The sequence below is a fragment of the Girardinichthys multiradiatus genome, chromosome 4, assembly GCF_021462225.1.
Source record: "Girardinichthys multiradiatus isolate DD_20200921_A chromosome 4, DD_fGirMul_XY1, whole genome shotgun sequence".
In the NCBI taxonomy this organism is placed as follows: Eukaryota; Metazoa; Chordata; class Actinopteri; order Cyprinodontiformes; family Goodeidae; genus Girardinichthys; species Girardinichthys multiradiatus.
In genome coordinates, this window is record NC_061797.1 from 21312628 (window position 1) to 21326279 (window position 13652).

The following is a 13652-nucleotide window of genomic DNA, read 5'->3' on the forward strand; positions in this document are numbered from 1 at the left end:
TAATATCTACACATTCTGAGTTACTATAGCCTCTATCTTTTAAAAATTTCCATTTAAAAGTGGTGATTATACCGTAACTGTCTAAGCTGGATTCATAACATTAACAAATTATTGACAGAAATTATTGACAGAAACAATGGGTGAAAAAAAAAAAAAAACTCAGGCTGCATTGCTTTGGGGCTCAGTTACACTGTATTAATTAATTTCACCCCATCTATGAGGCTGTTGATCATGTGATTACAAACGGAACTACTGGGAACAGAAACAAGTCTATCATGATGATGGAGCTAATAAACATCCTAGATTTTCTTTCTTACAACTCCTTAGGGGGAATTTATATCTGTGCAGAAACAAGTTTGGAAAAGTTGTTTTCTTTTCCAGTCAACTCAGCAGAGTTGAATCATACTCTTCGTGATAATGTAGGTTACTAGTGTGTTTACAGCAAACAAGTCAACCAGCATGTATAAACTGTAAACATAAAATATGCAAACTAATCAAACCACCGTGCCTCACTTTCCGAGCTCTACTGCGCGCAGACGAGGCATTAAAACAAACACATGCAAATGTGTGGATGGGGCAAGGCCTGTGATAACAACAATGACGATGCATCTGTAGCTCGGGAAAAGCATTAGAATGAGTGTTTATTATTCTGAGTTATGAGTGACAAAAAAACAAGTTAATAAATAAATGATTGAATAATATCACTGGAGCTTTATTGCTCCTCACCACGGATGAAAGCTTTAACAATATGGCTGAAGAGTGATTACCTTTAAATCTCCAAGACTCTGGACTAATCCTCATGTTTAGCAGACATATATTTTTCCATAAGCTTTAAATAACATTTCCATTGTGTTTGATTGGATTTGTGTTTTCTTTTTCAGTGTAATATGAGACACTTGGATAATAATTTGCCATTCATGAGTATAGTCTGATTTCTGTAAGCATTTAGGGTCAGCAGTTCTGGCTCCAGATGCAGGAGAAAAGCATTCTCAGAGGGATATTAGGCAGACTTTTAAAGGTGGAAAGTCCAACCTTGCTGTGTAGAGAGGTTATGAGGGCACTTAGGAAGAAATAAGAGGTGTTCTCATTCACTGCTTCCATAAACATGTTTAATTATTTGCTCTGGCTACCAGAGTAAAGGGATAATGTCACAGATTTACAGCGTAACTGGTAAGAGTCAGAGATATTCATCAATCTTCTCCAGCACCAGAGGGTTGGAGATAGGCTACACTGGCTGAATGAGGATTGCTGGTGATCCGCCATGCAGTCAGACCGAGATTTAGAGGTGGATATCACACCCAACAGCCAACGTGGCCTAAAATATCTCCCACCAAGCACAAGCGGAAGGATACAAGATTGGACATTACTCTTTATGAACCACAATCATAACAATAGGATTTAATAAAACTTTGTGTGGTAAAGAAAATAGACTAATCCCGTTAAATCTTCCGTAATGAGAGGGAAGAAATCCTCAGACTGTGATAGTTCCCCTCCCTTCACCCCACAAGATTTTAGGCTTTCCGCAGGATTCCAATAGCTTAGCCGTAAATCGTCTCACTGCTGTGCGATACCACCACATCCTCTAAGAATAGAGGTGATCTGGCACATGTGTATGGGCACAAAAACACTCACAAATCTTATTTGACTTTGAGTGATGCATCCTGGAGAACTCCAGACTGTTGATGGCTTTTATATTCCCCACCAGGAAAAGTAAGTTGGTGAGGGTGCAATGAATCAAGCTATCGGCCCGGCCAGGGACAGACTGCAGAAAGCCGAGGAGATGAGGGACATAAAGAGATGAAAGTCTCAGAGACAAATCCTCCCTACCCAATGGCTCGCACAAACAGTTAGAAGAAGCACGAGCATCTGGCTGCTGTTTTCGGGTGATGCTTATTTTTCTAATCTATCTTTCCGGCCATGCTGCAGACTTTCAGGAATATCCTTAAATGGCTTGATGTTAAATCACCATGCATACTTCATTAGAAAAGGCTAAAAACATTAAAATTTTTACATTAATGATTTCTGATGATATGAGCTAACAGGCAAAGAGGAGCTCTGGAAGGCATCAAGTCGAGCTTGTGGTGGTATGAGAAGGCTCGCTGGAATGGCACATTTTAATATCTGGTTGGAACAACCAGTATAAACACACCCCGAGAGCCTAAATCATGTTTAAACAGACGGATGCGATGGCATCACATGAAACCATGACTCCTCCATATGCTACCTGTTTGGAGCAATATTTGTAAGCTGACTAATTACAGTGCTCTCAAATGAAGCCTATCTCTTAGCAGCTGTTTGTCCATTAACCTGTGGCATTGTTTCAATATTAGAACCAGCACACATCAACACTGGTCTCATTGCACAACAGAAAATAAATAAAATAAAAAGTTTTTGCTTTTGGCCTAAAAATATGCGCTGTTCATTGGAAATTAAGGCTCTTTTCTAAATACAGTCAGTCATTTTCTACTGCTTATTCCATATTGAGTCGCAGGGGAGCTGGTGCTTATCTCCAGCAGTCTATGGGCGAGAGGCAGGGTACACCCTGGACAGGTTGCCAGTCCATCGCAGGGCAACACACAAACAACCACACACGCACTCATTCATACACCTAAGGGCAATTTAGAGTTACCAATTAACCTAACAGGCATGTCTTTGGACTGTGGGAGGAAGCCGGAGTACCCGGTGAGAACCCACGCATGCACGGGGAGAACATGCAAACTCCATGCAGAAAGACCCCCAGTCGGGAATCGAACCCAGGACCTTCTTGCTGCAAGGCAACAGTGCTACCAACTGCGCCACCGTGCAGCACCAAAATTGTGGCTGTGTTTAAAATATTTTTACTTTTTTAAATTCAGAAAATTAACCTATGATTGTAGGTCAATTCAACTTTTGGTATACACTCAGCCGTTAATAAACAATACTCCATCAAATTAACTCTGTAAAGATATGTTTTTATCGAGCAGCTTAGGTGAGGCACACTAAGGAATCACTCCCAGCAACCCTCCCAGGGTTGAGGGGTAGACAGGGTAAGAGCGAGAAGAGGCACGTGAACTCCCAATGATAGTAACTATTAATTTAGTGATATTAACGGGGTCTAATCGCACATAAACTTTTTTTTTGATACATTTATACCTTCAATCAGTGCTTTTACTCTCCAAATAATTTAGGTAAATGGATGCATCACTCCACTTTTACAATCTGTAGCATCACCTATTGATTAAGGACATTCGGCCATAATTCTTCTAGGCACAAATTGTTCAGAAAGGTTTAAGGTTTGAATCTTGCCTTTTCAGGTCAGAAATGGGAGTTCCACATTATTTATAATTCTAATAACAGATCTTAAAAAGTATTTTTATTCTCTTTGATCATTCCAGCCCCTGCTGTTTGTAAATGAAGATACTTCTGTGACCTAATGATATTTGCTAAAAAACATTTGCAAAAAACGCTTCATGAACCCACTCTCTCCCGTTTCTATCAATGAGGTTTCTTTAACAAAAGGCAAAACAGTATGAAAGACATAAATTTGATATATCACGGCGCCATATATTGAATAACATCATCAAAAATATGACAGATATTATAACGGCAATAAGAAATGAGTCTTATTTTACTATGTGTCAGTGAGCCGTCACTTTTGGGACCCTCACAAGTGAGGCAACTGTTGCTTTTCAAGTTTTCATCAGATGAGTAAATGTCAAAAAGCCAGCCTCTCTGTCCTCATGATATGACTGAGTCACATCCTGGCGGGACCATGGCTCGATCACAATGCCACTTTGGATTCAAAGCTTACTGGAAGTGTTTCAGAAGATGTGCGTCTTCAAGCAGCCTGTCATTCAGTAACCAGATTGCGTGTTGCTTTGTTCATTTGCTGTCTTCAGAATTCACTTGTGCAGCATCTGAACAGTTTCTTTCCCCTTCTCTTTTTAGCTTTCCTCTCTCTCTTTCTCTCTCTGTGGAACTGAAACATTCACAATAAACCCCGCTTCATCCCTAAAAGGGAACCCAGATGAAATAAATTGGAAAGATAAAACCGTATTTGTCCAAACCATTATTGACACATCTCAAATGGAGCAGCTGACAATGTTTATGCAAATACATAAAACAGATCCTTCCATAATGAAGCTAATAACTATGTAAAATGTGCACTCAATTTTGTCTGAGTATGTATGATTGGTGAGGCCAAATGAAAGCCCTTTCTATTTCTATTAACAGAAATTGTAAACATAAATATGTCAAAAATACATCAGTTTACATTGTCAACGTCAACCACTACAGTAATGTGTACTGTCCAGAATGCCAAATATGTATAAAAAAGTACATAAAATGTACGTAAATAATGAAGCCATAAAATACTGACCTGGATGCCTTTTTGATCTAAATTCAAATGCATTCATACAACAAATTCATTAAGTTCAATGGAACACACTTTTCAAACACTAAGATAAAGGTTTATTGAAGGCCAGTGTTAGCAGGAAAGGGGTTGCTATGGCTACGTCGCTGAAAGGGCATCTGATCTGACTTCTGACCAGTCAATTAATCTTGCATGGTTTTAATCAAAGGCTCACCTATAATTCAAAATTAATTGCTTTTAACGCAAAAAAGGAAAACTCTGATTGTGAGGACTCAGGAAATGTACTGTAATGCTAAAGTCTTAAGATGAAGATTGCCTCAAGTAAAGAGGGGGTTAATATTTTAGATGGATTTAAGTCAGGATATTTCGTTTACTTTCGTTTACGTATTTGCAAAGACTGAAAGAGAAAATGTATTTTTAAACAAAATACAAGGTGAGGTCTCTGTTTTCCCTCATAGTTTTTCAGATGAACACATGCAAAGTTGAGCCCATTTTTTAGCTTAAAAACATCCTTATACCACAATGAGGTCTGGGAAATCCTCTGCATGAAATCTTCTTTGATACTAACTATTCTGGTGCGCTTGTTGCTTTGGGCTACCACAGCCAGCTGAAAATGCTACTGACAAAATTAAAAGCACTGATGTGTAAAGGGATAAATGAAATTTCGCACCTACAGAAGTACATTTCTATAAAATATTGCCAGCAGAGTCTTGTGTTGTTTTCTCAACATGATTTCCATCTTTGATATTACATCACAGATTCAAAAGAAAAGACAAGACACTGCCTATAGGATCCACATAACATGAGATATATGATTTTTTTGTCTATTAAACCTTTAGGTCTGCAGATATCACCACAATTAGAAGCAAGGTATTGTACAAAACATAAACACAGTCTATCTAATTTCTCAACACAGAGATAAATGAAAGTCCTTTTAAAATGGCATATATAATTTGAATCTACAGATCTACTATCAGTACAGTAAATACCTTAGCATTTACAGGAAAAGCAAACATTGTTGAAAAATGGGGTTTTGTGAGTACGACATAAATATAATGCCATCATCATTATCTATTTATGAACTACATTCTGCGTACGTGTGTTCATTGACATCATTGTAAGGGAGCACTTGTGTGTTTGAGAACTGACCAATAATGGCATTTCCCTTACTTAATCAATTAATGATGAAAATGTCCAGGTGGGTATTTCTATTACCAAGCCGCAAATAACTGGGAAACTCAATTTCATCACCTTCCACAGTGCTGTCATAGGAACACATCTGATGCTGTCTCCTCACAGTATCCACACTGTCCTTGTAGTATCACATTATCCTCCCACACCCCCACCTCCTCCCTGTCCCACTCATCCCTCCAGTTTCTGAAACAAAGCAGGAGGCGGTTAGATTATCATAATCCAGTTGCAGATAATTAGAATAGGTCAGGTAGTACCGTCAAACAGTGTCCGTTCCTCTCCGTGCTCCACCTCCCCACCCTCCATACCCCGTTGTCCTTCTTTCTCCCTCTCCATTTGCTCGGACAACCTATCAGTGGGTAACATCTCCCAAAACCACTGCTGCCTGTCTGTTCGTGATAGCGCCTGTGGCAGTCATCTCCACAGAGGGGAACGATGTGCTGCCAGCCTCTCCGGCAGAGCCAGACAAGATCGTATTAATGTCTGCTGCAGGCGTGATGAAGCATCAATTAATTGCTGTTTAAAATTGGGGAAAAATGCATTTGATATACTTAAGCTTAATTAATACATTGCTACCAATTTTGCGAGACTAATTAATCAATTTGAGACTTTATATCTAGAACTAGATATCCAGATCATTTTGTCTACAAGGAAACCATACTAAACGGCATCCTATAAGAGTTTGTTGAACTAAACCTATTTTTACTGGAGGGCAGCACAAATCCAGAACGTTTGCAGAAGGAAGGATATTAAGGGAAAAAATCTCAAACAAGATGCCAAAACTAGGGTCAAAAAAGAAGAAAGCTTGGTTTCTTTAATGCTAAGAACTAAAACTGAGGTGGGGCTTGATTGAGACTTGAACTACATGCTCTGTGCACTTGCAGTTCTGTATATACTGAACCACTGAAAGAGGGCACAGTGCTCTGGCAGGAAAGCAAAGTGAGCTACAGAGTAATTGGGAGCGCTATGCTTAGCGGGAAACAGGTCTTAAGTTGGGATAAAGGAGGGAAGGTTGTTGGGGGGTGGGGGTGATGAGAGACCTATGAACTATACGCTAAGTGCTTCGATGTAAAAAAGAAAACCCTGTAAGAAAACAACCTCAGAGACATTGACCAGTATCAAGCTTCCTTTACCCACTTTCTTCTGAGAAAATAAACCAGAGAGTGATTTCAGGTACAGTATGCAGTCTGTGTCCATGTATGTGCAGGGCTATCTCAAGATATCTTCAACTAAACGTAAACCTAACATTAAGCAATTTTTTTCCCTTGACATCTTAACTTTTAACTCATCATATTACAACTTTATTGCTTGCTAATGCAAAAAGCATTTTGTATATGTCTACAAAAACAAGATGCAGCTCGAATGACAGAGGATCACATCTAGGTACTTTTTTTCCTCTAGAAATAATTTGTGTATAACCACTGAGCATTCAACTGGTGGTTTTGCAAGGTAATAAAGATGTGGTAGAACAGTACAAAAGTAACTCCAGCATTGACCTACATTCCTTTTCCTTCTCCCACAGCTTAGCTAAACCCCTATGTTATTGGCAAAACACAGCCAGCTGCTGTCGGTTAACTGTCTAATCTCACATCAGTTAATTTCCCCAAACAAGGAGAGAGGGAGAAGTGAAACGAAACTCATGGAGCAGGAGGGAGAAAAAAACTTAAACACAGATTACGTTTTTTCACCAAGTTACCATCACCTCAAGATGTTTGTGTCTGTGAGTGCCTATATGTGCTAAATGTGTGTGTGTGTGTTTGACGAGTGTGAGCATGCTTTCCTGTTCAATCCCTAAACTGTACTACTCAAGGACCACACACAGAAAACTGCTTAGACAGGCAAGAGCTCAGTAAACTACCAAATACCTAAAACTATCTAATACTCATTTTGTCACGTGCTTTTGTGTTTAGAAATGTGATCCTTTTGGTCCCTTATGGACAATTAAATGAGAACATTTTCAAAATGACAAACATATGGAGCCTTTTAATTGGCCAATTTCTCTTGCCAACATGTGTGGCTTTTTTTAATTGTAAAAATCAATGGAAAGGAAAAAAATGCTATTTTGTCAGACCCGCATATTGCAGCACAGAGTGTTGCACAAATTTTCATTGTCCTTTCGTACGGAGTAAACCAGCCCTTCTGTTCCCGGGATTAATAGCACCATTATGGAGAATCCATGTTCAGTACACAAGACCATTCTTCAGGATCCTGTCAGTGAGATACAAACTTTTTAGTGTGGATGTTTTTAGTAAATTTGTGTTTCCCTGCATATTTCCATTATGTTAAGCATGTAATGGTGCGCACCAGAGCAAATCTCCTGTTAAAGCTGCAACAAGAAATTGTCTGTATCTCTTTTTCCATTTCCTCTCTTTCTATCTACTCTATGCATAATCTTAAATTTCTTGCCTCCCTGTGACCATGCACTAATCATGTGAGGGTGCAGGGGGTGACTGCAACAACTCATATCTGGGGAGTTATTGTTCTACACATGTCATGTGTAATCTGCCCGACCCACAGCGCTTCAAATAATTATTCATATTTAATCACCAAACTACGAGGCTACATTGCCTGCCGCTCGCTAAGATATTTTCCATGTTCCATTATCAAAGTTTCAGAGATGGGCGCTCAGAGAAGGGGGACTAAATGGAGAGGCTGAAGTAGTTGGGCTTATGAAAACATAATGGGCTTGTCTGCTTTGATAAACTGAGGACTTGTGTAGCATGCACACAGTCACACCCTCGAGTCCATGCACACCGTATGCACTTTAGAGGAGATAAGAGCGGAGAACAAAGTGGGGGGAAATAAAGAAGCCCAATATGGCTTCATACTGTGAGTGTTGAGGAAAGTACAGAAAAATGTCTTTAATCAGTTTTTTGGCTCTTTCTTTTCCTGTCCACTTAGAATGGCCAGGCAGGGCTCACCTTGCTCCAAAGGTGGTGGTTTCACACCTGCAGCCTTCAGCTTGAGAGCTTCTTTTGCAGACATATCACAGCAGGAGCCTTTGTTGGTGTCCTGGTCACTGTCAGCCTGGTCACTGTCACCATGGCCGCTGTCTCTGAGGCTGGCTCGCTCTGGATCTTTAAATGTTGAACTACTTCACAAACAAAAAAATAAATAAAATATATATATATATATATATATATATATATATATATATAGAGAGAGAGATAGAGAGAGAGAGAGAGAGAGATAGATAGATAGATAGATAGATAGATAGATAGATAGATAGATAGATAGATAGATAGATAGATAGATAGATAGATAGATAGATAGATAGATAGATAGATAGATAGATAGATAGATAGATAGATAGATAGATAGATAGATAGATAGATAGATAGATAGATAGATAGATAGATAGATAGATAGATAGATAGATAGATAGATAGATAGATAGATAGATAGATAGATTGCGACCACTTTTAGATGCAAATGCCATATGTAAACTCTATAGTACTTTCTGGTAACTGGTAACGACTTGAAAGCAGAGGTCTAAAAAGTAGCGATTGCCTATAGATTCCAGCTCTTACCTTTGAACAAACTGTTGTCTGCTACCCATATAATTAGGCTCAGTGGGGAAATTGTCCGTCTGTGGAAAAGTGAGAAGAAAGTATGCAGTGTTATTAACAGAAACCTTTCCTCTTGTAAAACAAGAATTCCTAGTGACATGTGATTAATTATGCAGAACTGAGAGGTGTAAGACAGATTAGTCTAAAGGAAGTGAAAGTGTGCACTCTGCTTTGCCAAGGTTTGAGAATTTCACCAGCCATATGAAACAGGCTAATTAGCCATTGGAGAGTAAACCACACAGCCAACATCAGGTCTGGCAGACATCAGATAATCGATGACTCCAAGGACAATTGTCTTGATGAAAATAGAAATCTTTGCGATTGGTGTGTCGAGCCATTGGCTAGACATCTATTAGCTAGATTACAGTACAAATTGTACAGGAATAAGAATGTAATGTGTGCCTTGTTCCTATTAGAAAATAGCTAGCTCTCTTAAATTTAACATGAGCACCTAACATTGGGAACCACTGACTTAGAACATGAAGAACTGGTGCTTTGTATGAGTTTATATTGGGATCATATACAAGAGGCCTTGTTTAAGTTGGATCAATAAGCTCAAATAAAAATATAATACAAGGCCTCTTGTTTAAAGCTGAACTCAAAAATATTATTCCAGCTGAATAAGATAAAAATACATGTCCATACAGAAAATGTTTTATTTTCTATTGGCTAAATACCAGAATAATGATTTGGAGTCCTTATTTAAACTTTTCTCATGTTTATTATTTTACATTCATGTCTTGAGTATTTGGGAGAAAGGCTAGAGCAGTAGTTAAGCCAAAACTTCACAAAAATATTTATAATTTGCACTGAAGATGACAAATCTTCTTTGTCTGTAAATATGCTCTGCCCCGACATCCTCAGGAGGCATAGTTTTAGCTTCACCTGGTTCAAAGTCTGTACAAAATCTCTTATTAAGCACCTTTTGCTATCTGATTATTAATCAGTTAATCAGAGAAAAAGTCAGTAGATTAATCAATTAGCAAAATAATTGTTGGTTGCAGGCCTATTTGGGAGAATTGGCTCTTAAACTGTATGACTTGGTTCAGACATTTTTTGTATCTTCTATAAACGTCTATCAATATTTGCCCCATTCCTCCTGATAGAACTGGTTTAAGTGAGTAAGGTTTGTAGTCCACCATGCTCACACACACCTTTCCAGCTCTGCCCAATAATTCTATTGGACTGAGATCAGAGCTTTGTGATGGCCACTCCAAAACATTGATTTTGTTGCCCTTAAGCAACTTTCTATCTAATCTGGTGGTATAGATAGCATAATTGTCTATTTGCAAGTTTTGACTTCTTAGCTGATGTCTTGAAATCCCATGTCATTGTTTCCACATAATGTTCTTTCCTCATGATGCCATCAATTTTGTAAAGTGTGCCAGTCCTTCCTGCAGCAAAATGCATGGATAAAATGATGCTGCCACCCCTGTACTTCAATGTTCTTATGGTGTTCTTAGGCTTGCTTCCACCTTTTTCCTCAAATGCATTAATGGTCTTAATGACCAAACACTTTAATCTTAGTTTAATGTCTCTGGAATTTAAGGTCTTTGTCCCTACCTGCTTGTTTACAATATTTTTGAGTAATATTGTTCAAGAGTTGCTATGCACATTTTGCACCACACACTTTCATCTCCTTCTTGAACGGTAAGATAGCTTGGAATTCGTATGCTGTCTATACTTGTATATACTGTAATTGTTTGAACTGAAAAAAGTGGCAACAAATATAAAAAAGAAAACTCTTATTATTCTGGCATTTAGCAAATAGGAATGATTTATTCTTAACTAACCTACTGCAAAAGTTCAGTCTGATTTAATGTTAGTGAGGAAAAAAAACCTTACATGTGCTGTACAGTCACATTAGGAAGCATTCTGACATGTGTGACAAAGTGTGGCATTATAATGTAATACTGGTACAAGGCTCCTCGTATAAATGGCACAAATGTCTAATCCTCGGGATTGTATGCAGCACCGCCTTACAGACCGGATCAATCACATCGGCAATGAAGCACTCTATCTTTTTCCCAGTCTGTCTCACTCACTTAGTAATCATATTAAACCACAGTGTATTGGGGTTTTTAATCATGTTAAGGAGTTAAAAGGTCACAAAGATTGCTGTGTGCTTACTGGCATTTGCAAAAGACTATAAGCCCATTATCAAAAGATTTAGGGTATTTTAGTATTTTATTTTAAACAGCATATTTTTTTGTTCTGATTATTGCAGGAATATAATCAATTTCCTGTTGTGTAGTGGTAGGAGTGATGGAAGCAAATATCTTTAAGAGATACTGCTTTCATGCTCTTGTGGCTGCATTCATCACAGCAACACAAATAATTACACTATGTTGTGCACAACTCTGTCTGGAATTCATAGCGGCGAAATGTCATGTTTGGTGAGTAATGCGTCGTTGTGCCAGGCTTTTTCACATGCACAGCTTGACTCACGGTCGATAGAGTATTTCAATGTCATCCGTGCCTTGCGGTGCCTCAGTATGAAAAAAGGGTGTGTGAAGGTCAGACAGGCCACCTCAGTACTCTGACCTTCCATGCTTTTGCAAACACCTTTATCTCCACCTTAACACTTTATTCCACTTCGGCCTTCGCCAATATGAAAAGAAAACACCCACAGAACATATCAAAGACTGGAATCTGACCATAAAGCAAGACAAGAAGGAATGTTTGAAATCGTTTGGCAATGAAATGATAAGAGTAACTGAAAAGGGTTTTTTTTTCTTTTTTTTAAGTTATATAAAATAAAATAAAATAAAATTGGAAAAGAATGAAAGGGAAGATGGAAATCTTTTTCAGTGATGTGCTCCATCTGTACTTTTTTTGACCATGCTACCAACCTTGGACATATTTTTCAAATGACTTTGTTCTATTAGCAGTAAATGTGATCACAAGGAACCGGCATAACAAAAAAAAATTTTTGTGTTTGCTATACTGCGTGATTTCTGCACCTGTGCACAGTAGCAGTATTTTTTACCTCAACAAATCAAAATGTTATGTTCTTTGTGACAGAATTAAATAATCTACATTCACAGTTGATCTGAACCCAAACGCATAGTCTCTATGAATGTTATTCACACCTGTAGTTTTTCTTACCAGAAAAAAAACATGCCTTTACTTAAAGCAGCATGCCTTTCACTGCACACAAGCCAATAAAAACCACATTACAGCACTTCATGGAAACCTCTTTCCTGCCAATTAAGAGTTCTGGCCGATCTTAAGCTTCCATCTCTTCCTGTCTGACCATACTGCCCAGTCCTTTCACTACAATGGGCCACTTTCCAATTAATGGGTCGATAATGCGCAGCATGAACTGCTATCTACTGAGAAAGTCAGAGCCCACAATAAATACAAGATAATTTGAAGCAGAGTGATAAACAGTATTCTACACTGCATAAATTCCCTTTGCATCATAGCTATCATTATTTTCAATGCTACATGTACCTAAACCTGAATAACCAGAACTAGTTCAAAGATTTTCCTAACTTATCGACTGAAGATCTGAGTCTCTACCTTAAACATCTAGAGAAATGCAGAACCTGTTCAATAAAAGATGAATCCAGCAACTCCGCCTCTATCCACATTGTGCACCTAAAGGCTCTTCTCGTTCGGTGGTGTGGATGAATTTTCCGAAGGCATGTGTTGCTGAAGTGCAGTAAATGATGTGTTGTATCTAGTTTATGGAGCAAGGTCACAAAGGTCACAGAGATACTGAACACAGTAAGGCTGACTAAGTGTAAAAAGCTGCACTCTATTCTGTATTCCCATTGAGGCCCCTAAGACTGACCGCCCAGACAACAGACCGATTGAGACAAATGGGACGAGAATAGTGGAGTACTGTTCTCCTCTCGGGGCATAGTGGTGGATTCTGGAGTACTGTTTGCGTCTATGTGGTTATATTTGTGCACTGCTACCTTTTGGTGTGCATTTGATATCCTACACAGGGATGGTAAATGAGGACAAACTGCAGTTCCTCTTTCACACATCACTGGATCATTCACTTTTATTCAAACGAACAAGAATACACCCCCTTCACCTATTCTGAGAGATATGATTGATGTATTTCTCCTTTACTGTCTTACTGGAAAACATACAGTGACCTCCACATGTATTGGCACCCACTTGTAATGTGTAAAAACCCTGAAAATAAGTTCTGCTTTTATTGCATACCATAATCGCAAATAAAAAAAAAAAAATCCAATCTTTAATATAAGTACATATATCCACTGGGTGATAAAATACCACAATAAGAAATACATTTTTTTCTCATTTGTACAAAATCATCCTCGCTACAATTATCGGCAGCCATGCTGTTACTTCTTAGTCCAATCCTTTCCTGTAATATTTCACAAGGTCAGAGCACAGAGAAAGGGATCTTCAATCATTGTTCTTTGCACAATCTGTCTAGATTGTCTTGTGACCGATTTCGTTATCGCTTTCATTCAGCTTAGACTCACCTAGAGTGTTGTTGCCAAAAAACTCAATCTAGGTCATCTGCCCTAAACTCACCAGCTCCAGTAGAATGGAGC

The 13652-nt window shown here is 38.5% G+C and overlaps 1 protein-coding gene across 5 annotated transcripts in view; it reads right to left on the reverse strand.

Moving 5' to 3' along the window:
• Positions 1–13652, reverse strand: part of pcdh17 (protocadherin 17) — a 94555-nt gene that overhangs the window by 58241 nt on the left and 22662 nt on the right. For 4 of the 5 annotated variants that reach the window (XM_047362993.1, XM_047362992.1, XM_047362989.1 and 1 more), the window contains 2 exons: positions 9073–9131; positions 8464–8636 (listed from right to left, as the gene is read on the reverse strand). In XM_047362993.1, coding sequence (XP_047218949.1) covers positions 8464–8636; positions 9073–9131 — 232 coding nt within the window. The remainder of the gene's footprint in view (positions 1–8463; positions 8637–9072; positions 9132–13652) is intronic. The other variant, XM_047362991.1, reaches the window with a different exon arrangement.